The sequence below is a fragment of the Micromonas pusilla genome, assembly GCF_000151265.4.
Source record: "Micromonas pusilla CCMP1545 genomic scaffold MICPUCscaffold_2, whole genome shotgun sequence".
Classification (NCBI taxonomy): domain Eukaryota; kingdom Viridiplantae; phylum Chlorophyta; class Mamiellophyceae; order Mamiellales; family Mamiellaceae; genus Micromonas; species Micromonas pusilla.
In genome coordinates, this window is record NW_003315883.1 from 662,716 (window position 1) to 686,002 (window position 23,287).

The 23,287-nt window shown below is 46.5% G+C and overlaps 6 protein-coding genes across 6 annotated transcripts; 2 read left to right on the forward strand and 4 right to left on the reverse strand.

Moving 5' to 3' along the window:
* Positions 1 to 55: 55 nt before the first annotated feature.
* Positions 56 to 2,577, reverse strand: MICPUCDRAFT_55219 (HIRA protein group; the record flags this gene model as incomplete). Its single annotated transcript, XM_003056285.1, has 2 exons — positions 56 to 2,305; positions 2,567 to 2,577. The coding sequence occupies 2 exons, from the start codon at positions 2,575 to 2,577 to the stop codon at positions 301 to 303; spliced, it is 2,016 nt and encodes a 671-aa protein (XP_003056331.1). The 3' UTR covers positions 56 to 300.
* Positions 2,578 to 5,284: 2,707 nt separating this feature from the next.
* On the forward strand, positions 5,285 to 8,104 carry MICPUCDRAFT_31333 (HlyC/CorC family). The gene is made up of 4 exons (XM_003055902.1): positions 5,285 to 5,498; positions 5,597 to 6,325; positions 6,416 to 6,572; positions 6,792 to 8,104. The coding sequence occupies exons 1-4, from the start codon at positions 5,354 to 5,356 to the stop codon at positions 7,255 to 7,257; spliced, it is 1,497 nt and encodes a 498-aa protein (XP_003055948.1). The 5' UTR covers positions 5,285 to 5,353; the 3' UTR covers positions 7,258 to 8,104.
* Positions 7,417 to 9,303, reverse strand: MPP10 (U3 small nucleolar ribonucleoprotein component; the record flags this gene model as incomplete). The annotated part of the gene is made up of 1 exon (XM_003056286.1): positions 7,417 to 9,303. The coding sequence occupies one exon, from the start codon at positions 9,301 to 9,303 to the stop codon at positions 7,417 to 7,419; it is 1,887 nt and encodes a 628-aa protein (XP_003056332.1).
* Positions 9,304 to 10,117: 814 nt separating this feature from the next.
* On the forward strand, positions 10,118 to 10,831 carry MICPUCDRAFT_4607 (uncharacterized protein; the record flags this gene model as incomplete). Its single annotated transcript, XM_003055903.1, has 1 exon — positions 10,118 to 10,831. A coding segment is annotated over one exon (714 nt), but the record flags the coding sequence as incomplete, so codon positions are not given.
* Positions 10,832 to 12,452: 1,621 nt separating this feature from the next.
* On the reverse strand, positions 12,453 to 18,253 carry MICPUCDRAFT_55223 (uncharacterized protein). The gene is made up of 6 exons (XM_003056287.1): positions 18,242 to 18,253; positions 17,755 to 17,955; positions 17,570 to 17,664; positions 17,242 to 17,425; positions 13,261 to 17,174; positions 12,453 to 13,127 (listed from the first exon to the last, which is right to left on the reverse strand). Exons 4-6 carry the CDS (start codon positions 17,402 to 17,404, stop codon positions 12,507 to 12,509), a joined length of 4,698 nt encoding a protein of 1,565 aa, XP_003056333.1. The 5' UTR covers positions 17,405 to 17,425; positions 17,570 to 17,664; positions 17,755 to 17,955; positions 18,242 to 18,253; the 3' UTR covers positions 12,453 to 12,506.
* Positions 18,254 to 20,404: 2,151 nt separating this feature from the next.
* MICPUCDRAFT_31340 (uncharacterized protein) lies at positions 20,405 to 22,850 on the reverse strand. Its single transcript, XM_003056288.1, has 3 exons — positions 22,776 to 22,850; positions 22,162 to 22,690; positions 20,405 to 22,071 (listed from the first exon to the last, which is right to left on the reverse strand). Exons 1-3 carry the CDS (start codon positions 22,839 to 22,841, stop codon positions 20,480 to 20,482), a joined length of 2,187 nt encoding a protein of 728 aa, XP_003056334.1. The 5' UTR covers positions 22,842 to 22,850; the 3' UTR covers positions 20,405 to 20,479.
* Positions 22,851 to 23,287: the final 437 nt, after the last annotated feature.

The window sequence follows — 23,287 nt, forward strand, 5'->3', positions numbered from 1 at the left end:
GAATAAACGTCTCATGTGGAGAGCTGAACAGGAAGAGCATGATATCTACATTTTTCAGGTGCATTTGCATTTTATAGATTGAACTACAAGAGAAATTCCTCGAGTATAAATTTCTCGAGCTAGAGAGTCTGTCCCTGGACAGGTGCTCATGTAAGAATATCATTCTATTGCGCTACATAAAACTAGACTATTTTGTGCCAAGCAGTAGGTGATATGTGCTTTTGATCAGAAAGTCTGGCTACTCATCATTTTTGAAAGAAAATAACGCGTACTGCTGAACGGAGTTCAATGCCATTCATGTCAGCAATCTTCTATATCGTCTCGTTCCCCAGTTGAAGCGACAATGTTTTGCAAAGTAATGTTTATACGAACCTGTTGGGAAGAGTCATCATTTAAAAAAGGTTCTGCCCGAGAGCTTCTGTACACTATACCGGAGGTGTTGTGCCAGCTGTATGCCTCTTTGCTGACCACCTCACCAGACCAAGAAGCATGGCGTGCTGATGCGGGATACTCTCTATCACGCCTGGCTGAGCACTGTTCATCATCGAAATTTGTCCATCGAAATGGAAGATACGGCACTCTCATGGTTTCCTTTGGAGTGCATAGAGCAATGACACGAAGCATAGGAAGTGTCTCCACTGCAGCAGCAAGATTAGAACTGATAGAGAAATCTTCAGCAATAAAAGCACGCAACTCTTGCATATTTGAAGCAGTGACACGTGTCGCCTTAACGCCCTGCGGGGCTCTGAGCTGGTGCCAGCGCCGAGGGGTTGCGTGTGTGGATGAAGGAGCAAAAAAGACGCCGCGAGTCGACACTGAACCAGCTGCAAGCTCTCGTACAGATGTTGGAGCAGTCGGACTATCACCTCTATCGAATTGAATATGGGAGCTTAAGCCGCCGCGATCATGGCCACCAAGTCCTTCGTTAGTTCTCTTCAGTAGAAGGACAGCATCGGAAAGATATCTAATACCCAAGGCTGCATCCTTCACAGCTTCATTTGGTAAGAAGTCCAAGAAATTCTCATAAAGAAAAGATGTTGCTGCCACTGCATTCAACTTAGACTTGAAAAGGATCCACTCAGGATCGTTCGACAGAGGGTGACGTTGTAGTTGAGGGTGGACACAAAACGGGCCAACATCGTTTCCGAACTGCAAGATGCAAGAAGTGCTTTCTTTTGTAGACACGAGACTAAACATGCCTTCAGCAAATCCATCAAACTTAATTCTCTTTGACTTCAATTTTTTGTCGAAGGAGTTATCCGAGAAATTCGTTGGCGCCTCAGACATCGATGCCTTTGTCACTGGCAAGCAACGTTTATTGTACAAAACCTTACCAAGAGCATGAAAAGCTGACAGAGCATGATCTCGACAAAAGTTTCCTTTTTCAGACACCTTCAAGTTGTCTCTGCATTCTAATAACCTTACGCTCCGTATATCATCATCACCTGCTAATGATGCGCATGCTTTGATCTTCATCCGGTTCATATCTGCTAGCGCAAAGTGGCTTTCCTTTGACTGCACGCTGACACCTTTCACTCCACACGCAAGAAGCTGTAGGCTTGTGATCGCACACCGCACATCCCCTTTCGACGCAATTGCTATCTCCATCAGTTCAACAGGACTAAAGGTAAGCCGTTCAGCGTGTGCGATTGACGTAAGCGCTTTCACCAAACGTGTCACGGTGCTAGAGTTGAAGGACAAGTACCGAGCACCTGCACTTACCATAACACGGATTACAGTACTGATACCTATAGAATAGTCTTGCAGTTCACCTATTCTAGATCCTAAATCTTCCTCGCTGAAAACTATGGCTGTTGGAGTGCGGCTCTCTCTTGTTAAACGCTGCAAAAGATCAAGCACATGTTGCTGCTGCTCTTTGCTGCCGCGAAGAGGAACATCTTCAACCAGCAAAATAACGTCTGTTTCGTGTCTTCTATGTTCTTTCTCACTGTTCAACGACATAAAAGGGATTGACGAAGGTGAAATCTGTGAAGCCTCGAGTTTCAGAAGAGAATATTTAGATGCTCGCGCCACAAATGACCCAAAATCATCTACCTTTGAGCTATAATTGGTGTCCAGTGCACTCATGTGTTTGAATTCCTTCCACAACATTGGCACGGGTGCATTCCATTCCCTAATCTTGATTTCAGCCTCTGCAGCAACAAGACGCAACGCAGCAGACTTGCCGCTGCCGGCTGGACCTACCATAAGTAATACCTGAGGAGCATCGGGTTGTCGACAGTTCCACAGCCACTCCCGCAGGGAATCCAATTTCTTTTTCGCAACAACTATGTCTGACTCATTCCTATAACCACGTCCTTAGTCCGTTAGTTTAAGTATGAGCTTCGAAAAAAGCCACTCAAGAAAAAAGAAGTAAAGATTGCGGCTCGCGCACACGATCAATCCGAAGGAGACAGTGGGTTGTCACGAGGATTACCTTGGTTTATGCTTCGAGATCCACGATTGCATGGCTTGCTTCGCGAGTTTTAGAACTGCCCGACCACAACGACGTGTCTACTATCTTACAGGTACGTGACTGCTACGTGTACACGTACAGTACACGTACGTGTACAACATTGTTACCTATGCGTTGTACACCGTTACTGTAGGGCTACAGTGACGTCGTATCATAGCTAGAGTAGTGCTAGCTACATAACGTGTACATAAACGTGTGTGTACTTCCAGAATTGTACGAATGTACGAAAGTACTTTGAAAGTATTTCTCTCATACGAAAGTATAGATACCTTCGGAAGGTACCGAAGGTAGTACGTGTACGTGTACGCACGGAAGTACGAAGGTACTTTCGTACTGGAAGTACTACAGTACTACCTTCGTACGTTGTACGAAAGTACGAAAGTACTTTCGTACGTGTACATAAACATAGTTGTACAAGTGTACGTGTACGAAGACACCTTCGCGTGCGAAGGTATGACAAAGCAGGCCAAAGTAGTTATTAACTCGAGCGTACTTATTTAAAAATAACTTCCGAAATAACTACCTGTCGCGCGCGCGGCTCGTGATGCGCCGCGCTGGCTGAGCCGGAAGAAGAAACGACTGAAACCCGACATGCCCTGGACCAGGACGCCGACGAAGAGACACCTCCGGTGTCGAACACGTGGGAACGTTGTCTCAATGCCGCTTCTAAAGCGCCGAACGTGAGCGTGTTCGAAAGGCACACCCTCGACAACAAGGTATTCAACAAGCCGGTCTTCTCTGCGAACACGATCAAAGAAGTCAAGACTGGTGAACCTCAAAAACCTCGCGCTGATATCATATTGAACGCGTTAACCAATCCCACCCCGACGTCAAACATTTGTGGACCAGAGAGTGCGGCGCTAAAAAAGATCCGAAAGAAATTACTGACGACAACTAGACTATTTTCTGCGCGATGCATCTTGCGGACAACCCTAAACTGAAAAATAATAAAGTGTTCGCTTGTCTCTGACACAAAGGAATATCTGTGTACAACACCATGGCGCTAGGTGGGCATCTTCACCTCGAAAGAAGCGTTGGGCCCACATTTATTGGCATCGTCGCTTGTCTGACGAGTATTGAGTGATCAGTGCTGTGAGAATGCCCGCGCCATATAGGAACAGTTCCATTCGCGCCCACCCGACTTGTTGGCGGGCCGCGGGGTGTCCTTTCATGCCCGTTAGGCCGCCGGCAGGGCCGGAGGCGCATGCGCGCGGAGGCCCTGAAGTTATTTCGGAAGTTATTTTTAAATAAGTACGCTATGCTCGAGTTATTAATAACTACACATACTTTGGCCTGCTCTGTCATACCTTCAAGGTAGATAGCTAGCTAGTTAGCTACCTTCACGTACGTGTAGATACTTTCGAAAGTATTTATCTTCGTACCTTCGTACTTTCGTACTGTATGTAGCTATGTAGTATGTACCTTCGCGTACTGTACACGTACTTTCGTACCTTCGTACTTTCGAAAGTACGAAAGTACTTTCGTACGTGTACTTTCGAAAATAGTTCTGTACACGTACGTGTACAGTACCGGAAATATGTACGAAGGTACCAAGATAGATTTACGTGTATTTGTAGTGTACAACGTACGTGTACATGTACAGTACTCTACTTTCGAAAGTACTTTCGAAAGTACTTTCGTACTTTCGAAAATAGAATACTTCCGTACGTGCAATGACTACACACGTACGTGTACAAATACATGATGAGTATTCTAAAACAACTAACTTAATCTCCATATTATAAAAGTCAACTTAGTGCGGCAGGGCGCGGTCCATGTCGAAGTGGGGGTAGAAAACGCAGTTGAGAGTGGGGGTAGTCTAGAGTATCTTCTTGATACAACAACGAACATACTTTCGAAAGTACCTTCGAAGGTAGATATTTGAGTGATATTTGTATGAGAGAAGAATTAGACAATGTACATGTAGCCCTACGTGAGTCCTACGTGTACACGTACACGTGTACAACGTTGTACTTTCGTACTTTCGTACTTTCGTACTTTGTACGTGGAGATTTTATTTTACGTGTACTGTACAGTACCTTCGGAGGTAACAACTTACAGTACGTGTACTGTACAACTGTACACAAAAACTGAGTTCTAACCCATCCGGGCAAAACATGTGAAGTTTGTGAACATCAGGTAGCAACCTGGCTAGCAAGAAAAAACGACCGGGAGTCGCTGAAAAAACTCGCGAGGCATCCCTTGGAGTCCTCCGACGGCACCATCCAGGGGGTAGTTCATCTCATCCGACGAGGCGGCAAGGTCGCGAGCGTAAAAGAGGTTGGAATCCGCTACTTCGACGTTGCTGCGGCGCTCCCGGAGGAGGACATCTGCATCTTCTTCACGCTCACTAGCTGTGACGCGTACACGTACAGTACACGTACGTGTACAACACAAATAACCCCCGTTCCGAATACTCAGCTCGTTGTGCAACGTTAGTGTACAGTACGTGTACATGTACAGTACGTGTACGTGTACGTGTACAGTACGTGTACGTGTACGTGTGTAGATCTGATTACGTGTACGTGTAGTTGTACCATCGGTAACTTCTTCAACGCGCTTGGCAACAAGACTGGAACAAGTAGCTCCCGTCCGCCAGCACCGACGACCATCCTGGCCATGAGCGAAACTTGCCTGCTTTCCTGTTTTTCTGGCAGTGCTGTCGATCTGACATGCTCAAATCAGTGTTACACGAGGTAGGTGAATACAAATACGGCGTGCTATTTCTGAATTCATACTTCTTCTTCTGCTTGCAGTGCCGGCTGGGTAGTCGAGGAAACTGATACCACGACATCATCAAATACAACCGTAAATATTCTCGTTGCATGTTTACTCTTGCTGCTTTCTGGCCTCTTCAGCGGCCTCACCCTCGGCCTAATGAGCCTGGACATGGTTTCGTTAGAAATCTTAGCTGAAGGTGGTGACGAACAAGAGCGTGAATATGCAAAGAAGATAATTCCTATACGCTCGAAGGGGAACTTGCTTTTGTGCACATTGCTACTTGGAAATACGATGGTAAATGGTAAGTCTCTAAAGTGAGAACTTTTTGGCTTTCCAAAACATCTGTGTCTCACGTTAACCCTGTTTTTTTGTGCCTCAACTGTTACTTTCTTTCTGCAGCTCTGATAGCAATCCTAATGGCCAATTTGACGGACGGGCTAGTAGGCCTTGCCCTGTCGACTTTGTCGATTGTAGTGGTTGGAGAGATTATCCCTCAGGCCGCGTGCTCGAGACATGGACTTTTTATCGGCGCTAACACTGTTTGGATTGTAAAGATTTTTATTGTACTCATGTACGTTGTAGCTTGGCCCATCAGCATGATTCTCGATCGAGTTCTTGGCCGCGACATTGGGCAAGTTTACTCTGCCGCTGAGCTCAACAAGCTTATTCGGATTCATGTCGAGAACCCGGATGCCCAAGAAGAGTCCGGCTTAAATAGAGAGGATGGTAACCTATTAACTGGTGCGCTTGAGTACAAAGACAAAAAGGTCGCCGATGTGATGACAACTCTTGATAAGGTTTTTATGGTAGAGTCGCATACTAGGCTTACCTTTCAAGTTCTCATCGATATTTATAAGAGTGGTTTTACCCGAATTCCAGTGTACGAGAATGACAGGCAGAACATTGTGGGTATTTTATTTACAAAAGACCTCATCCTTATTGACCCTGATGATGAAGTTGAGATCGCTGCAGTTATTAGCTTCCACGGCAACCGTGAAGGAGGATTCGTAAGAGGCGTTCCCGATAATACATCTCTCGACAAAGTTTTCCGCGAATTTAAAAGTAGCTTCTTACACCTACTTGTCGCGTATGGCGAGATTGGTAATGATAGTGATATTAAGCTGGATGGTGACGTTGGAATCTTACAAGAAGTTGGTACAAATAAGCCTTTTAGCAATTATACTCTGACGAACACACATACAAATAGTCGACGCATAGTCACTGGAGTCATTTCGCTTGAGGATGTGCTCGAGGCAGTTATAAAAGACGAAATAGTGGACGAAACTGACAACTTTGTGGATGTAAATAAAACAGAGACGGTAGTTAGAGGCCGTGGCAATAACCAGCGGCCTGACCCCACAAATTTCTTGACTTTGTTCGAACATAAAATACGGGACTATACAAAGCTTAGCGAATCAGAGACAGCTGCAATCACCGCTTTTTTGTCATTAAATGTTGCAGAATTTAAAAAGCTGGCTCGTTTCGGAGGCGTGCTGAAGAACCTCATCATGGCTTCTCAGGTTGAAGAATGTGATGGCAATGAGTTGAACTATGGATGCAAGGCTGCTTCGTTGGGTGAAGAAAAGAGTAAAAGGAACGAACTTGTTGCATCAGGTTCACAAGCCATGACTCGATCTGCACGCTCTTTGCCCACCTCTGCTGGTGGTATTTCTGCCGGTCTCGAAGGATTCTCTGTTTGTTTGGAGGATGGATGCAATACTGATGAAATTCCAGAGCTCCCCCCTCTGTATAGAAAGGGTTCATCCTGCGACTATTTCACGCTTATACTTCAGGGAAAAGTTTTGGTGCATGCGGGGTCTGATGACTTTGTGTCTGAGCTCGGGCCCTGGTGCTACATTGGTCAGAAAGCACTGGTCTCCGATGTTTTCATTCCTGACTTTAGAGCAACTCCTCAGGGTTCCTGCCGGCTGCTGTACATTCGGCGCGGTGACTATAAATCTGCGCTGAGGGCTGCCCAGGTAGAAGCTATGAGTGGTTCGCGCTCTTTGCTAGGCTCTAGGCATACGCTGGTCGCGGACAGCGAACCGGATACTCGATAAGTACCTACATCTGATGAGAAGTTCTTATTTTCTGGATTAACACGATAAATCAGACCTATCACGACCTTTGAAGGTACCTTCGTACGAAGGTTCATAACAAATACACGGCTACCTTCGAGGAAGTGTTTTAAAGTATCACTGCAGTACAACGGTACCTAGCTAGCTGGCACACACATCTTTTTTCTCCTGCAGTGAAAGAAACACCTTGGAAGATTTGGAATAGTCTGACAGTGTCTCGCCTACTTTCCGTAGTGTACCTCTAATATTATTCGTATACATAGAACTTTTTGACGTATCTGTTTTGCGGACAAATCGGGCAGCGGTGTGCTCCTCTTCTTGCATGCGAGCCCTATGTTTACGCTTCAATTTATTTCGAGTTGCACTTTTTTCGCCTGTTTCTAACTCATCTCGAGTTTTTATATGACCATGCATGTTAGCTTTTATACGGTCCTCCTTTTGCCGTCGGGAATTATATTTTGCACCTCGTCCATCTGCGTTTTGGTGAACTACAGGAGTAAAACCTCCAAGTTGAAGAAAAGCATTTATCTGCCCTGCAGTTCCTGAAGAATCAAGCAATTGCTTACCAGAAAAGTGGTAATGACCTAACTTATCAAGTTGCTCCCCAACAACTTTATAAAGGTAACGGGCCTCCACCGCACGCCCCGATCCAGCCAGCAGAGAAAACTCTTTGCATTGTGCAGCCGACGTTTGTGTGGTAAATTTATTGGCATAAACTTCTCCGAGGCCCTTCCTAGATTTTGTGTCATCAAGATCTTGCGCAGAGTTGTACATTGAGCTCCCTTCCTCGAGCTTCTCCATTGTATTCAAATCATCAAAAATCTGGTTCATGATGCGTGACTTGATAAGACCGTCGAGCCTGGCCGTAAGTGCTTCATCGTCTACTGGCTTTGGCGCACTCAAGTAGTCGAACTCGATTTCGTTTTCCAAGGCACTGCCCTTTTGCCGATTATCAGCTCGCGCTTCACCACGCAAGACCCAAGAATCCGGTTGCACGCACTCCTGTTCCAGTTCAATAATACGAGTGGCGAGCTTTTCCTGGTCTCCATCATATTTTGATACGAACTTTTGTGCAATATGAACAGTTGAGTTCTCACCATTTATTCCGTTTAATGAATGGGCTACCTTCGGAAAGCTGTCAGTGACAGGTTTACTGTCTGTAACTCGTTCTATAGGACCACATTTTATATCATCCCCCTCAAATGTTCTCGTCGATGATACATACGCTTTATTTTCGTGCAGGAAAAGGTCTTCATACATAATATCGTTATCCACCCTCGATACGCTTACCCTTTTCAGCTCAGCAACATGACGCACCTGCTCACTCAGGAAAATAAGCGAGTCCGGAGCGTGTTCAGATTCGTCCATGGGGACATGCTGTTCCGAAACTAACATCTTGTCATCGTCTTTTTCCTGAGATTCTGCATCCAACACGAAATTTGTCATGTCGTGCAGGCTGAAAAAGTTTCTACCTTTTGAATTCTCAACACATTTTCCGTTAACATGGCTACTCCTATCTTCCTTGGGAATATCTCTGTAAGACATGCTCGAAACGTCACAGCTGTCTAATTTCTGGAATTCTTGATGTTGACTCGTTTTCTGATTCGTTTCAAGGCTTTCTGAAATCAACGATTTTTTGCCCACATCTTTGTCAGTGCTTTCAACTTCCTCACCGAACAGGTCCAGCTCCTCCATAGTTAAACCAACTTTGCACAATACAGGTGCGATTTGCACATCTATTTGCATCCAAATTTGTTCAACATCCATACGACCAGCATAAAACGAGAATAATGAGGGAGCAACCCCTTTTAAAGAGCGACAAGACGCAACCAGTTCTAACAAACCCCTAGTCTCAAAGGGCGCCGCCGCCCAATTTTCAGGTGAAAGAAAAGAAGGGTCTCTGGCAACTCCATACTGAGACTTCCTCGTTTCACGGATTCGTGGCGAAGTATCGGCGTGACTCTGACAATCAATCGGAAATACTCTCGCTTTCGGAAGTCGCATATCGCGTTTCTCTGCCTTGTACATGGACTCTATTAAAAACGTTCGTTCTTTTCTCCTTCTCACACGTACGAAAGTACTTTCGTACTTTCGAAAGTACAGTATCAATCTTACTAAAAAAACGCTACTGTACGTGTAATAATATTTGTACGGAAGAATACGTGCGTGTACACGTACACATAGAATACGTACTGTACGTGTACAACATTACAGCTGTACACGTGTATGCGTGCCTGCTGTATTCTATCATTACTTCGGATAGAATATGATCGATACAGCAGTAGTATCTTGTACGAAAGTAGTACGAAAGTACGAAAGTATCATACGAAAGTACTTTCGTACGAAAGTAACTTACTGTACCTTCGAAGGTACTTTCGTACTTTATTAGTACGAAAGTACTTTCGTATTTCCGGAAGTACGGAGGAGTACACTACGTATTTCCACTACGTACGTACGTTTATTACTTTTGTACGAAAGTACGAAAGTACAACTACACGTACACGTACGTGTACAACTACCTCGAAGGTACATGTACACGTAGCTATTTTTACGGGTTCGTTCATCAACACTCGCTCATACTGTACAACTAGGGCTACACGTACGTGCACGTGTACATAGCTACATACGTACGGATAGAGCTCATCAATATCATTTCTTGTACGTACATACATACAGTAAATAAAGTACGAAAGTACTTTCGAAAGTACGTGTACTGTACGTGTAGTGTACAATGAGGTGGTACAGTACTTTCGACAGTTTTATGGGTAATGCGTGCTGCCTGCAAGCCTCCGACGCTAGCTGTGCATCTCGTATTGGCAGCATCGGCGGCCGCGCTTTACCACCTGCGCACGGTGGTAACAGCGTGAGCTCCATTTGCAGCGGTGGCCCTGGCGTCTTGATCACTGGCGGGCACGATGGATCCGCGGCGATGTGGCAGTGGTGCGTCGATGGCGACGCCGGCGACGTGGTGACGCACCGGTGGAGCGAGCACCCCGGACCTGTCACGCGCGTTGCGCACCTTCCGCTCGCAGGTCGCGTCCTCACGGGATGCCGCGACGGCGTTGTCCGCGCCTGGCCTTCATTTGACGACGACACGCCCGCGCTTACACTTTGTGGACATACCTTAACCGTCACCGGGCTTGACGGGTTAGAGGAGCTTAGCGCGGCGTGCAGTGGATCAAGAGACTACACCTTACGGCACTGGGATTTGCATACCGCTAAATGCGTGCAAATGGCAGCTGTGTCCCGCAATGTGGTAACAAGCTTGCGAAGGTGTCCAGGTGAATGCACAGTTGTACAATCGAGTGAGGACTTGAAAATCCGCACATGGGATGTTCGTGACTTCTCATCTGGGCCTTGTCAGACCTTAGAGGGTCACGTGAATATTCCCCAGTGCATTGACGTTTCTCCATGCGGTAGATATATCTTGAGTTGCAGCAACGGCTTCGAGGGCAGCGGTGGGTCGGAGGTTCGTTTCTGGGATCGGCGCACGGGGAAGGTACTACAGGAATGGAGAGATCATGACATGTCTGTTAATGGGTGTGTATTTCTACCACTACCGGTTATCGGCAATAACGATGGACGCATAGGGGCTGCCAGTGGCTGCTCGACATTCGACGAAACCAGTTTACAAGGTCGCCACCGCTTCACTACCCCAAAGGCGGACAAGTGCGCTGGTAGCGGTGGTTGCGTCAACAGTCTGGCACCCTGCGTTGTTGTGACCGCCTCAACCGACCGCACCGTACGCGTGTTCGACTATTCTTATCATCGAGCTTTACACACGCGCCGATTTGATGGATATGGATCATCGCGTGAAGCTGGACCTGTGCTTTGTTGTGCTGCGCTGGAGCCGCCGACGGTCTGTGCCGACAACGGGAAGGCCTACTTTGCTGCAGGCGACTTGGGAGGCAGGACACAGGTGTGGGTACTGAATCGAGAGGACTCGATGAAGACCGGGAATGTTCGGACGTTCGCGCACACGACAGCTTGATTTGATAGTGGAGTGGTTTACCACCTTGTAAATTTAAATATTGGTAAGGTAAACTCTACGTTCCGAAAGTAATCACAAGGTCCTACGACGTACACTTTTGAAAGTGACTTCTTCGGCGCGCTTCGGGAGCCGAAGAAAGTTTTCGCGCGCGCTATTTTGAACCGTGAGAAGCCCGAGACTTACAGTAGGCCTACGTGCGCCGCAGCACTTTCAAAATCCAGGCGCTAAAATTAGAGCCTCCGGCTTCGCCGTCGATGGTTGGGAGAAGGGGCGGGTCAGGGTATTTAGTCTGCCAAGTACGGAAGTTCGTGTACTGGTTTAAAAGTGGTTTTCATCGGAAGAGTTCATCGTCAGGTCCCGTGGCGCGTTTTTGCATACGGGGCGCCAAACGCATTTGTTAGGCTGAAATTTTTGTACATAGATCCGGAAAGACCCCTAGATGTGAGAAGATATCCCTTCTCCCAAATATGTATGGTACACGTAGCTGAGCCTTCGTACGTTGTACAGATAGATGTACACGTATGTACGAAGGTCCAGTACAGTATACTTTATTTATTATTGGTTCTTCGTTCATTCCGTCTATACTGTATTGGTCTATATATTATTGGTCCTTCATTCCGTATGTAGCTATATATACATGTACGGAAATACCTTCGGAAGTATTTCCGTACTTCTGGAAGTACACGTACATACCTTCGAAGGTACTTCCGGAAGTATCACAACAGTATGAAAACGAAATAAATTGCTAATTTAAATTATTAGCAACTACGAAGGTACTAAAAAAGTCCCACTACATGTACGTGTACTGCTACCTTCGTACGCAGGTAATACACTATGAAAATGGAACTGCTAATTTACTGCTAATTTACTTTTAGCAGTAAATTAGCAGTTAAACTGCTAATTTACTTTTAGCAGTAAAATTATTAGCAGCAAATTATTAGCAGTTAAACTGCTATGTTACTTTCAGCAGTAAAATTAGCAGTAAATTATTAGCAGTGAATAATAATGATAAAATCCAGTTATTTGCACGCGCGCGAAATACCTTCGCGTATTAAATATTAAATACGGAAGTACTTTCGAGAGTACCCGAAGGTACCTTCGAAGGTAGCAATAAAGCTAGCTACCTTCGAAGGTAGATAGACTATTATGTACGGAAGTACGAAGGTACTTCCGGAATGAAAATATGGATATAAAATGTATAAACAACTTTTCAATTAAATTCAATACCTCGCGTATCTGTTTATACACTGATATGATCGATCGTATCATCTAGCAATAATGAGCAAAGTAGTTGAATCTGTCGCGCACAGCATAAACGGGATTCTACTGACTCAGGATCTACCCAAGAGAGGTCGAGCTGGCCAACTTCAGATCTTCTAACAAGAGTTTCTCCTGTTTTGAGAGGCTCAGAAGGAGAATACGCACGCAAACGAGCATCTGTGAGGTCGTACAGCTCCTTCAGGTGACGTTTCAGCAAAATCATAATGGAAAGCAGAAAGGAAATGTCGAAATTCTCGCACAAACATAAGGCAGTGTGAGTTGGAATCAACTCTCCAGCAGAATCCCACGGTTTCTTGAGAGTATCCAGAAATGTTTCTGTAAGTGCTGATGCATGGAGCGATATGATACGATTTAGATGAAAGATAACAAATAAGACCTCATCGTTCATGGTGAAAGGGAGCGCAGCAGTAGCACTCGCAAGGAAGCACACGTAGGTGATTTCAGAGTTCACGACTTTCTTCTCGTATCGAAGCAGCACTGCATGAAGAAACTTGAAGCGCGCAGCACGACACGTGTTCACCAGCTTGTACAAATTTATGAAGCCAGTATTAATGTCATCAGCACTAGAAGCCCTGAGAACCTGACAGGGAAAAGAAGTTACGCAGTCATGACCTCGAGGATTTTGCTCGAGTAGCTGCACGTGGCGACAAACCAAATAGAGGAAAGATACTCGAGAACAAACAGTAAAATGAAAAGCAAATATTGGCACTCACCAGCAGGTCGACATTCCGCTGTCTCTCTTTTGCCATGCTCTTCACAGCTGATCGTATTCTCTTGCAGTAGTCGAATAACAACTCGAGCGCCAAATTTAATTGATGATCAAAAAATTCAGGGTGTTTGCCTCTTTGTTGCTTCAGCAGCCGAAATGCAAGCTTCCGCACGGTAACTACAGGGTCAATCTGCAATGCAATAAGCGGCGGAAAACAAGACATCGGGTGGACAAGACCTTGACGAAGCACTATTTCAACAAGGTGTAATGCCTTCAGGCGGACACTTGGTTCAGGGTCTGTAGAAAGTTCGATCACGTCGGACCAATATCGCTGCGCAACACCATTTGCGAGACTGTTATCATACTCACCATTGACTGTTTGCAAGTTTTCTGTTTTGCCTCCATGAAGATTGACCAAGCCGTCATTACAGACATCATCATGGCTGAAATATTTTGTCTGACTCGTCTGATCACCACGCACTGGGAAACGTATCAGTGCACGGGACTCCTCTTCTCGAAGATACTCCTCTAGATTTAGAAGAGCCTGCTCCTTCAGACCACATTCTGCAGACGTACTGAGAGCTGCACACATGATACCATCCATGGAACCCTTGCCAAAGTCACCTTTTGCCGAAAGCATCAAACAGGGACGAGAAACGAAGAGTAGACCGCATGCCCGCAGTGCGCTTTTCTTCAGGTCAAACTCTTGACGACTGGTCCGTTGCAGAAAACTGCGAAATATGTGCAGAAGACGAGTTGGGGACACTTCTCTATCGCCATAATTTTCAAACGTCTCAGCACCGAATCTTGCCAGGTGGCCGAGAACAAAAAGTGCGCGTGCCACATGTGCATGCTCTCCGTTGGATAGTTCTCGTTCTATGCATACTTCATTCAACATCTTTACAAAACGATAGCATATCTGTAAAGCACCAGGGAGTGCACCTGTGCCACTATCAATTTTGGAGGTGGAGCAAATACAGCGAGCAGCATAGTAGAGCACACCATGATACGTGCTGCGTAGTAAGAGACAGCGGAGGTCCTTTTCCAACTCACATGCACTAGAGAATGAAAGGCAGCCAACTTCCTCCACGACTGCATCGATCACTGATAAACAACACTGCAGCTGTATTGCATTAGCAGGATTATTCTCACATCTCTTGAGATAAGGATGTAACGCAGTGACTAATGCTGTCGGGTTGACATCACCAACAAGCAGCTTACGATCAGCAACACAAAACACGTGGAGACCAAGGGCATACCGTACTGCGCGGGGAAATGACAGCGTGTAGCTCCGTCGATCAAATTGAGTATCTTCGATCAAAAATGGAACTTCAAGAGCGTCTTCGCGACCGCCATCGTATTCTTCTTGCAGAAGCAACCCATTGAGGATTGCATTGCACATATCGTTCGCCCTAATTATGTCGATTGAATCTTTTGTTCCCTTCCTGTCACCTTTCCACAAAGTCGCTGCGTCATCTTCAGACGAGGAAAGGGTACGACGAAGTATTGCAACGATGGGAAAGGTGGGCAAAAGCGGAAGTTTTGCGAGTCCTGTCCGACTGACACTGCAGAAAACATCCCAGAGCACATTGACAAAATGTTCCGCACGCTCAGAGAGAAAATCTGTTGTTTCTGCATCAGTGAGTTGACAAACATGATTACTTGCGGGTAGTTGTGAGAGCCATAAGCCTCGAAAAATTCGGACAACAAGCTCCTGGACCCCAGTATCGTCATCTGAAATGCGAAAAGCGAGAGTGCGCAATATTTCTATCCTGATACTCATGTTTGGAAGCGTTTCAAGATAACTGTGTAAGATATTAATCACACGTTTGCGCACACTGACGCCAACATCAGATATGCGTTCAAGGATCGACTTATAGTATTGGTTTGCAAACTCAGCCTTGTGCATGTGTTTCCCAAGGAGATCGACTATTGATGATCGCACCATTGTGCCACTGTCAGTCATACGTCGTTCTATCGCTGACCGTATTTGTTCAACTCCTAAAATCCGGTGATCAGCAGAAACAACATTGTCGATAGCACGCACTGCAGCTGCACGCACAGTGATGGCCGAGTCATCTAGAGCCCAAATCAGTCGACGAAACAGAGTGTCCACTTGCTGAGCGAGAGGAAGGTGTCGACTAAAAGCACGGAATAGACGAACCGCAATCGCGCGTGGGATGGGATCACTGTCACGTGATCTTCTGTTTAAATCAGCTTCAGTTGATGAATTCAGGACTTCATACAATTTCTGATATGCCACTCGATAAGCACCAGGGCAAGGAACTCCTGAACGAAACCCGGTCCCATGGCGGTCTGCCTCACGTGCAAGCTGGGCAAAAAGAAATGTTAGAGCAGATTGTTCTGAGCTATTTAGCACCGGGTCATTTGGTCTCTGCATATGAACATAACGAAGAAGTATGGCCTCGAGGACAAACCTTTCCTCGCTAAAAGCAACTGGCACTCCGCAATGGTTTGAGGCAACCAGAGTTGTGGCCACATCTGCACGGGCTGCATCAACAGCCCAAGCAAAACCACGTCCACCAGTCATGCTGATATTTTGCTTAGTATTTCTTGCTAGATATCCGAGAATGTTGTCACTCTCACATGTTTTCGAATCATTTTTTAAGCGTGCTGAGATCTGCCCGAGGAGGTCAAGAGCGAATTCTCTGATTCGTATTTCAGTAGAGCAAATTCCACAGCTTGACAGTAGCTGGGAGCACAGACATAGTAACAGCAGACTTGCTACAGGCCATTCCGGAAACTTAAGCAACGTCAGTAAGTCAGTGACGAGGTTTTGGATTAACCCTTTAATGTCTATTTCTTGGTCCTTTGCAGACTGCCAGCTGTTGAGTAACTCCTTCCAAAAGGTATGACTCCAGTGGAAAGCTGGTGCATATCCTACTGTTTCAGTCTCACAAATCGAGCGTTGCTCATCTCCACCTGCTGCAAGCCCAGCAGAAAATGTTACACTGCTCTGAATACATGAAGCCAGTACCGCTGTAATCATCTGTATGCACGGTGTTTCATCGTCAGGGAGCATATACCTGCGGATGCCTCGACCACTTGAAGGCATTTTTAGTAACGTCAGCATCAAGTTATCCATGATCACACCACGGAGCTTCGGTTGGGTTCTAAATGCGGCAACAACCAGTTTAATGGCTTGATTTTGTAGAAGAAATATATTATCAATCGTGAACACAGATAATCCGAAGCTTGTCAGCTGCAGTGTAATGGCATCCGGCACACGAACAACAAGCAAAAGGTTAGCCAGTTGACCTAAGAGCATTGAAAGCTTCGAGCTGATGGAATACACCACCTTTGGAATGTTATTATTTGATGAAGAATCTATATCTTTTTGATGGCATCGAGACAATGACGCATTTTTTCGCCTTTTCTTCCTCTGAGTGGGAGCTGCCTGGCAGATGTCATCTTCACAGAAGCCAACTCCTTCATGAGCTCTGTGAATTTGATAGTGTGCCGCATCAAAAAATACGAATATGTTGTGGACTAGATGAAACCTGATATAATCCACCATTTCGTCGATCCATTCCTCCTGATAGAGCTCCTTCGGCATGTCATCTGCTCCAAGGATAAGTAAAGATATAGAAACAGCATCTAGGCCAACCAAAATATTTTGAGCTTCGATACTTGTCTCGTCAGAACTGCTATGTAGACGAAGGCCATTCGCTTGTTTCAGGTGTGCACTCAGCACAGTGAGTAGACGTGATAACAGTGTTGATGGAATGTCGGAAAGTTGTTTATCATTGGCGAGCGTTCTCGCTTGTGTAACCACGTCGGTCAAGTCCTCACAGCTCAGATAGTGTCTTTCAACTGATGAAAACTGTGAAGGTGTATTGCAAAGTGCAGCTCCATCAAATTTCTCAGAAATATTCTCGATAGTCTTCTGGAAGCTTCCTGCACAGATACATTCGGTGAAATGATATATTTAAGTGAGTAGCTTTCCAAGAAATATGATATGAACTCACGGAATGAATCCTTTTCTGCTGACCCACATGATCGCTCAACCATTCTAGTGAAGGATATTCCCCGCGAAGAGGCAAGCTGTTGGGTAGAAAGGTGAGTACCGAGGTGTTGTCAAGGCTTGTGAAACTCAAATATTCACAATACCTCGATCTTGACCGCATGATCTAAAGTCTTTAATGAATCTAGAACAGGCAACCGATTTAGAGGTAAAACTTGTCGAGGAGGATTAGCTTTCCTTGAAGGACGGTTTGCTGTTCAGAGAAGGTGACGATTCCGTAAGTGGCGTTTGACGGAGGATATCAAGGTAGTGATCGCATGATACTCACATGACACTCTGAGAATATCACGAAACTGGGATTTCAGTGTGCCGCTGATTTCCGTTTGGCCGCATGCTCCCGTAGACACGCGTAGAGTGCTTGATCTGCGAACAGCGTCACAAATCTAGGTTACGTGAACTTTTGAGTGCGACACAGAGCAATCTGCATGGATGAAAAACGGCAATCGCACTCACATATACGAGACGTCTGTTGCCTGAAGAATATCGTGCAGACGCTCCAAAAGTGGTTGGACAGAAGCCGGCGCCAGAGGCTCTTTGTCTGCGTTCCTTGACAACTCCACAGAAGAATATGGAAGAGAGTAATCGAGACCGAGCTCATTTAACCCCAAGTTCGCAAGTCGAGGTTGAGAGAAGATCATGACAATATCATGCGCGTAATTGGGACGGTCGGCTATCGAGACGGCGTAAATATCTGAAATAGGTCAGTGTGGAAAAAGGTAGATCTATTCTATCTACACGTACGTGTAGTGTAGCTACTAGCTAGAAGGTAGTACGTAGTTGTTTAATAAGAAGGTATTCTATCTATGAAGATAGATATCTACGTACTTTCGTACTTTCGTACTTTCGTACGAAAGTACGAAAGTACGTTGTAGTTGTACGGACGGAAGTAGTATGATAGATAGTTAGATACGGAAGTACGAAAGCACGAAAGTAATGATACTTCCAGAAATAGATATTAATAGAGTATTATTATGCCCTACGACTACACGTACACGTACTGCCATAAACAACATATGTGACACGTTGCTTGATACTACGTACTGTATGTATCTAGCATTGTATGTACGAAAGTACCTTCGAAGGTAGTCGTGTACTGTATGTAGATATGTAATAAAGTACGACAGTACGAAAGTACTTTCGTACCTTCGTAGAAAGTACGAAAGTAGAATATTTCTGGAAATACAAGTACGTGTAGGCCCTAGTTGTACGAAAGTACACGTACTGAAAGTAGTACACGTACCTCGTACTACTTTCGAAAGTACGAACGAAAATATCTTTTTTTACTTTCGTACTTAAAGTAGTACGAAAGTACTTTCGTACTGTACCTTCGTGCATACAACGAACGTAAACGTAGATAAAATACTTCCGGAAGTAAGTTGTTTATGTGTACAGCTGTACAGTACGTGTACACGTACTGTACGTGTACACTTTTTCGAAAATAGAATAATACTTTCGTACGAAAGTACTTTCGTAAAAGTACTTTCGTACGAAAGTACTTTCGTACACTACGAACGAAGGTATCTATTTTCGTACCTTCGAAGGTACTTTCGTACTTTCGTACAAGATATCTAGTTGTAGAGCTAGCTATCATACATACTGTATGATATAACAAAGTGTGTCATACTGTAGATAGATAGATTAGATAGTTTGAAAATAGTCGCAAGGTCTGTGACAGGATCTCGCGCTGCGCGAACGAGCGCTTCGTGTGTTGGTCCGCGCGAAACATGTCCGCCGGCGAAGCCAATTATATTACTATCATCGACAACTTCGCAGAGGTTGATGATGATGATGAGGATGAACACCCCGAATCTCCGTTATTTGTGAACGAGGTCCCTGGGTTCGGCGCGACTGCTACTATAAATGCCCGATGAACTTCGCGCGCACGAACGCCATGTGCTCTCGCGTGATTTTGCAGCCGGTGCTGTGGACACCGTGCGGAAGAGGTTCCGCTCGTCCCGTCTCGCCGACACTTTTCATCAGGTACGCAGCGGCTCGTTCACTCAGGCCGAGTACATGAACGTGGGAGATTTGGAGAGCGGAGTGACCCTGGTTCATCAAGTCACGGACGGTCGCGCGAATCCAAGTTGGGTGCGGTATACCGCGCCAGCGCCATCTCCCGCCTTGCCGATAGTCCGGAAATCGATCCGGGATGCGCGCGACGCCATGTTTTTTTGAAAGGCGCGGCATTTCGCGTCCGCGCCCGCGCCGCGCAAGCGACTTTCGCCGCGAATCTAATAGTTAGACTAGTTAGACTAGCTAGCTAGTTAGTTAGGTAGTTTACTTGGTCGTATCTGACTAATTATCTATCTACAGTATGACTTACTTTGTCATATGTGTAGATAGAATACATATGGCTAGCTAGCTAGCTAGCTACTCGTAGTACTTCCGGAAGTAGAGTGCTAGTACTGTAGTGTACGTGTACGCGTAGTCCCGCTGGAGAGTGAGATTAGATTGAACCCAGGTGCTCCAAGAGAGGGTGCTGGCTCGAAGTTTCCGTCTCGCACTCCGATTCGAACAGCAATCGAGTCGAGATCCATGTCAAGAACATACGCGACGCAGACACCTAGTCTCCTTCCGGACGGTGTCGAGCCTAGAGAGGTAGCTGAGAGGGTGCGTTTTTGTGCCTTTCCGTCGAGCACGGGTCTGCGCTGAAAATTATACCCTGTTTACGTTCTTACTACGCGGCTAGATCCGCTGTCATACCTGCAGATGTTCGCCAGTATTGCACAGAACGATCTTGTTACATTTTTAGCGTGCATCGCGAAGTCTTTCAGTGGGGCACGCGACGAAGGAAGCTTCCACTGCGCATCGTGGCAGAAAGGCCGAGACAAGCATCTTGAGAACGGAGCAGAATACGTTTTCACGGAGGAGATCGAAGCGGAGACGACCAGGACGCTCAAGTTCGCTCCACGTTTTGGTGCGGTGGCTGGATACGAGACTGGGAAACTCATGTGCTCAGAGGATGAGCGTGTGGTTGTGCTCATCTCTCGTGAACACTTGGGGAGTAACATTCGAGAATGGCTGAAGCCCAAGCAGTGGAGAGTCCTCGCGGTAGACTACTGGGATGAGAATCATATCAACGAAGTGTCAACGAAAGAGCAGCGGACATGAAGGCAGGACCATTTCGTAAGAAAGATTACTAGGTTGTTAGTTGTACGGAACATGCACTTTGTTGCGCTCATAGTTTAGACCGAACAGCACCTTTAACCAGTCGAGCGTGCAGTAGCTCGGCGTACCCAGGTGGAACATGCGACGCATTGAACGGTGCATCTTGAACCTCATCAAATAGACGCTGGTACACATCCCCGTCATGAGCCCCCAATGCTGAATTCAGAAAATAGTCGTCGAGCGCAAAGGAGTCAACCAAGGCAGCGGCATCTGGTCGCAGTTCTGTCAACAGAGACAAAACTTCGGCTCGAACTGCTGCAGCTTGCTCGGCAGCCAGGTAGCCATCTTCGATAAAGTCTGCCATGCGGTCTTCCATGGTGGCAAGTGCATGGAGAGCAACAAGTCGATCTAAAACTACCGCAGTGGAGGCACTGACGCGCGACTTCACATCAGAGACGGAGTCGGCAAAGTTGAGGAGGACAACATACTCGCAGTGTGCCTTTGCAGCTTTGATCCAAGCAACCATGTCAACACTGATAGCATGATCAGGTTTGGACGTTCCAGCCCGTCTTGCAAGCTCGAGCACTTGACGTCGTGATGCATGAGCGTAGGCTCGCAGCAGTTCACCGATGTGTCGGAGACCGACGGCTCGCCCTAGACGCGAGCCAAGCTCGACACCGCCGCTGCCCTCTAGGAGATAGCGCGCACTGCCTGACGTTGCGTGTGTAGGAGCAACTTCGCTGCTTTCTGCTCCTGAAATTCCACGGCGACAAGCGGCCAACTCAGCAGCCGCCCTGGCCACCTTGAGTAAGTACCTAGCCGTTTGTAAGCACAGCACATTGTTATCTCCCTCATATGTCGCGTTCGGAGCGTAATTCCCAAAGGTAGATCCAAACCCAGAAACAGCCATGAAGCCTTGTCCACCGCAGCTCAACCGGCATAACTCGATTGCGTCTTTTGTTGCCCAGCTACAATAGGCTTTCAGCCCAGACGATGTAGCGTGTAGCTCAGGAAGGCTACTAAAGTCACCTGTTGCCCTTGACAACTTTTCATACTTAAAATACATCCGCCTCATAAAGTCAGATGTGCAGTGGAAAGCAAAAGCCTTGGCTAAGATCGGAAACAATGTTCTCTGCGAGTGTTGGTAATCGATCACCTGAAGTTCCAACTCGGGTGTACTGGTGCCTTGTCCGGAATTTTTACTACCCGGATTCGACTGTCTCCTCACAAGATTGTACCGCGTCGCGATAGTCACCGCTTTTTTCATGTATAGAGCTGCATTCATCACGATATCGCTCCGCACAAATACCATGGTTCCGTAACTTGCCTTTGCAACTGGAGGTGGTTGATAACTTCCATCTGACTCAACAATGCTGTGCTTCATTAACATGGCGCGTCGTGATATTCTCACGTGGTCGAAACGCAAGAACCCATTGTCAACGGCATTGTATCCCATCTTGGGCCCCATGTCACCCACCACCACCCCGGGCATTGCCTGATGATCTTCGTTGCGGCGTATCTGGACAACGAATGCGTGCGGCCCGTGGTCTTTCCCTTTAGTCAGAAGACGGGCCATAACTATGGCATGCGTTGCTGTCTTACCCATTCCACCGGGCCACCACTTTGTGGACGTCAGCGTGGGAGAGTGGATAATGAACTCCTCTGTATGAGACGACCGGGGGGTAATACTTGTAAAATATAGTTTAGGGAACAACAAGGAAACGGTGAAACCTACTGACATCGGGCACGCACCCTTTTCCGCATCGTATGTCGCCGTCGTTTCAAGACCTCGTATGTAGGTTCCATGTCCTAGTTCAGTCTGGGCGTACGTCCCCACACACTGCAGCCGCGCGCACTTGGGCAACCAATACTTACGTTGCTCTGCATCACCTTGCCCTTGTATCGTTGGGATGAACATGCCAAGGTGTAGGTCTAGACCTCCTGGCTCGTCGATAAGTTCTCGGATAATGCGTCCAACAGCGATTGGGGATTTCTCGCCCATCTTCCGCACTAATCGTGGCAACGCGAGGTACTTTTCTAGCGTCGTGCGATACAGCTCCGAACGCTCCATGAAGTACTTGCCTTTCTTGCTGAACACCGGTTCGGTGCGCACAGCATCGGCGATGCGCTCGCGAAGCTTGAGCTCTTCTTCTCCACCTTGCATTAGGGCAGCGAGTTCGCGGCTGGGAAACGTAGCGGAGGTGCGCTCGCGAGCAAGGTCAGCTTTTGGATCCACCTGGTTCGCGCTAACCAAGTCCGAGGACGGTCGCTGGAGGTTTCTCTGCAAGGGGTTAGGCGGGAGACGTCGGTCAAGTCACTCTGATAAAGCAAGGAATATGCGGAGTTTCTGACTTCGGTAAACATACCGTACGTTCATCGACGACGCGATTAAACGTGGTTTCCTTTCGGCCCTGGACTGGCGAGAAAGCCATCGTTTTGGGGTGCAGTTTTCAGTGGAACGAAGGTACACGTACACTCTGCTGTACCTTCTATCCTATGGGGTCACTACACAGCTACTGCGTGCTGTACACGTACTGTACGTGTACACGTACTGTACAGTATGTGTACGCGTTTATTGTGAAGGCACAAGTGAATATTTACAGTACGAAGGTACGAAAGTACGTACCTTCGTACGAAAGTACTTTCGTACCTTCGTACGAAAGTACTTTCGTACGAAGATAGAATACGTATCTATTGTACCTTCGTAGGTGCGTAAGTGGTGCGTACACGTATAAATAAAGTTGTACACGTAGACATATGCGTACACTATCATACGTGTACAGCTGTACACGTACAACGCGGTAACGTCGTACGAAAGTACTTTCGAAAGTACAAAGTACTTCCGGAAGTAATATTTTCGTACCTTCCAACTGCTTCG

Bases quoted from the DNA above. Each gene is read 5' to 3' on its own strand.
- MICPUCDRAFT_31340 (XM_003056288.1), bottom strand. From the start codon at position 22,841: ATGGCTTTCTCGCCAGTCCAGGGCCGAAAGGAAACCACGTTTAATCGC. The intron at 22,691-22,775 runs GTATGTTTACCG...AACCCCTTGCAG, and splicing joins GCGTCGTCGATGAACGTACG to AGAAACCTCCAGCGACCGTC. The intron at 22,072-22,161 runs GTGCGTGCCCGA...CGTCTCATACAG, and splicing joins GACATACGATGCGGAAAAGG to AGGAGTTCATTATCCACTCT.
- MICPUCDRAFT_31333 (XM_003055902.1), top strand. From the start codon at position 5,354: ATGAGCCTGGACATGGTTTCGTTAGAAATCTTAGCTGAAGGTGGTGAC. The intron at 5,499-5,596 runs GTAAGTCTCTAA...TTCTTTCTGCAG, and splicing joins TGGAAATACGATGGTAAATG to CTCTGATAGCAATCCTAATG. The intron at 6,573-6,791 runs GTTCGAACATAA...AAAGAGTAAAAG, and splicing joins CCCACAAATTTCTTGACTTT to GAACGAACTTGTTGCATCAG.
- MICPUCDRAFT_55223 (XM_003056287.1), bottom strand. From the start codon at position 17,404: ATGCGGTCAAGATCGAGGTATTGTGAATATTTGAGTTTCACAAGCCTT. The intron at 17,175-17,241 runs GTTCATATCATA...GTATCTGTGCAG, and splicing joins GAAAAGGATTCATTCCGTGA to GAAGCTTCCAGAAGACTATC. The intron at 13,128-13,260 runs GTGAGTGCCAAT...TTTCCCTGTCAG, and splicing joins AGCGGAATGTCGACCTGCTG to GTTCTCAGGGCTTCTAGTGC.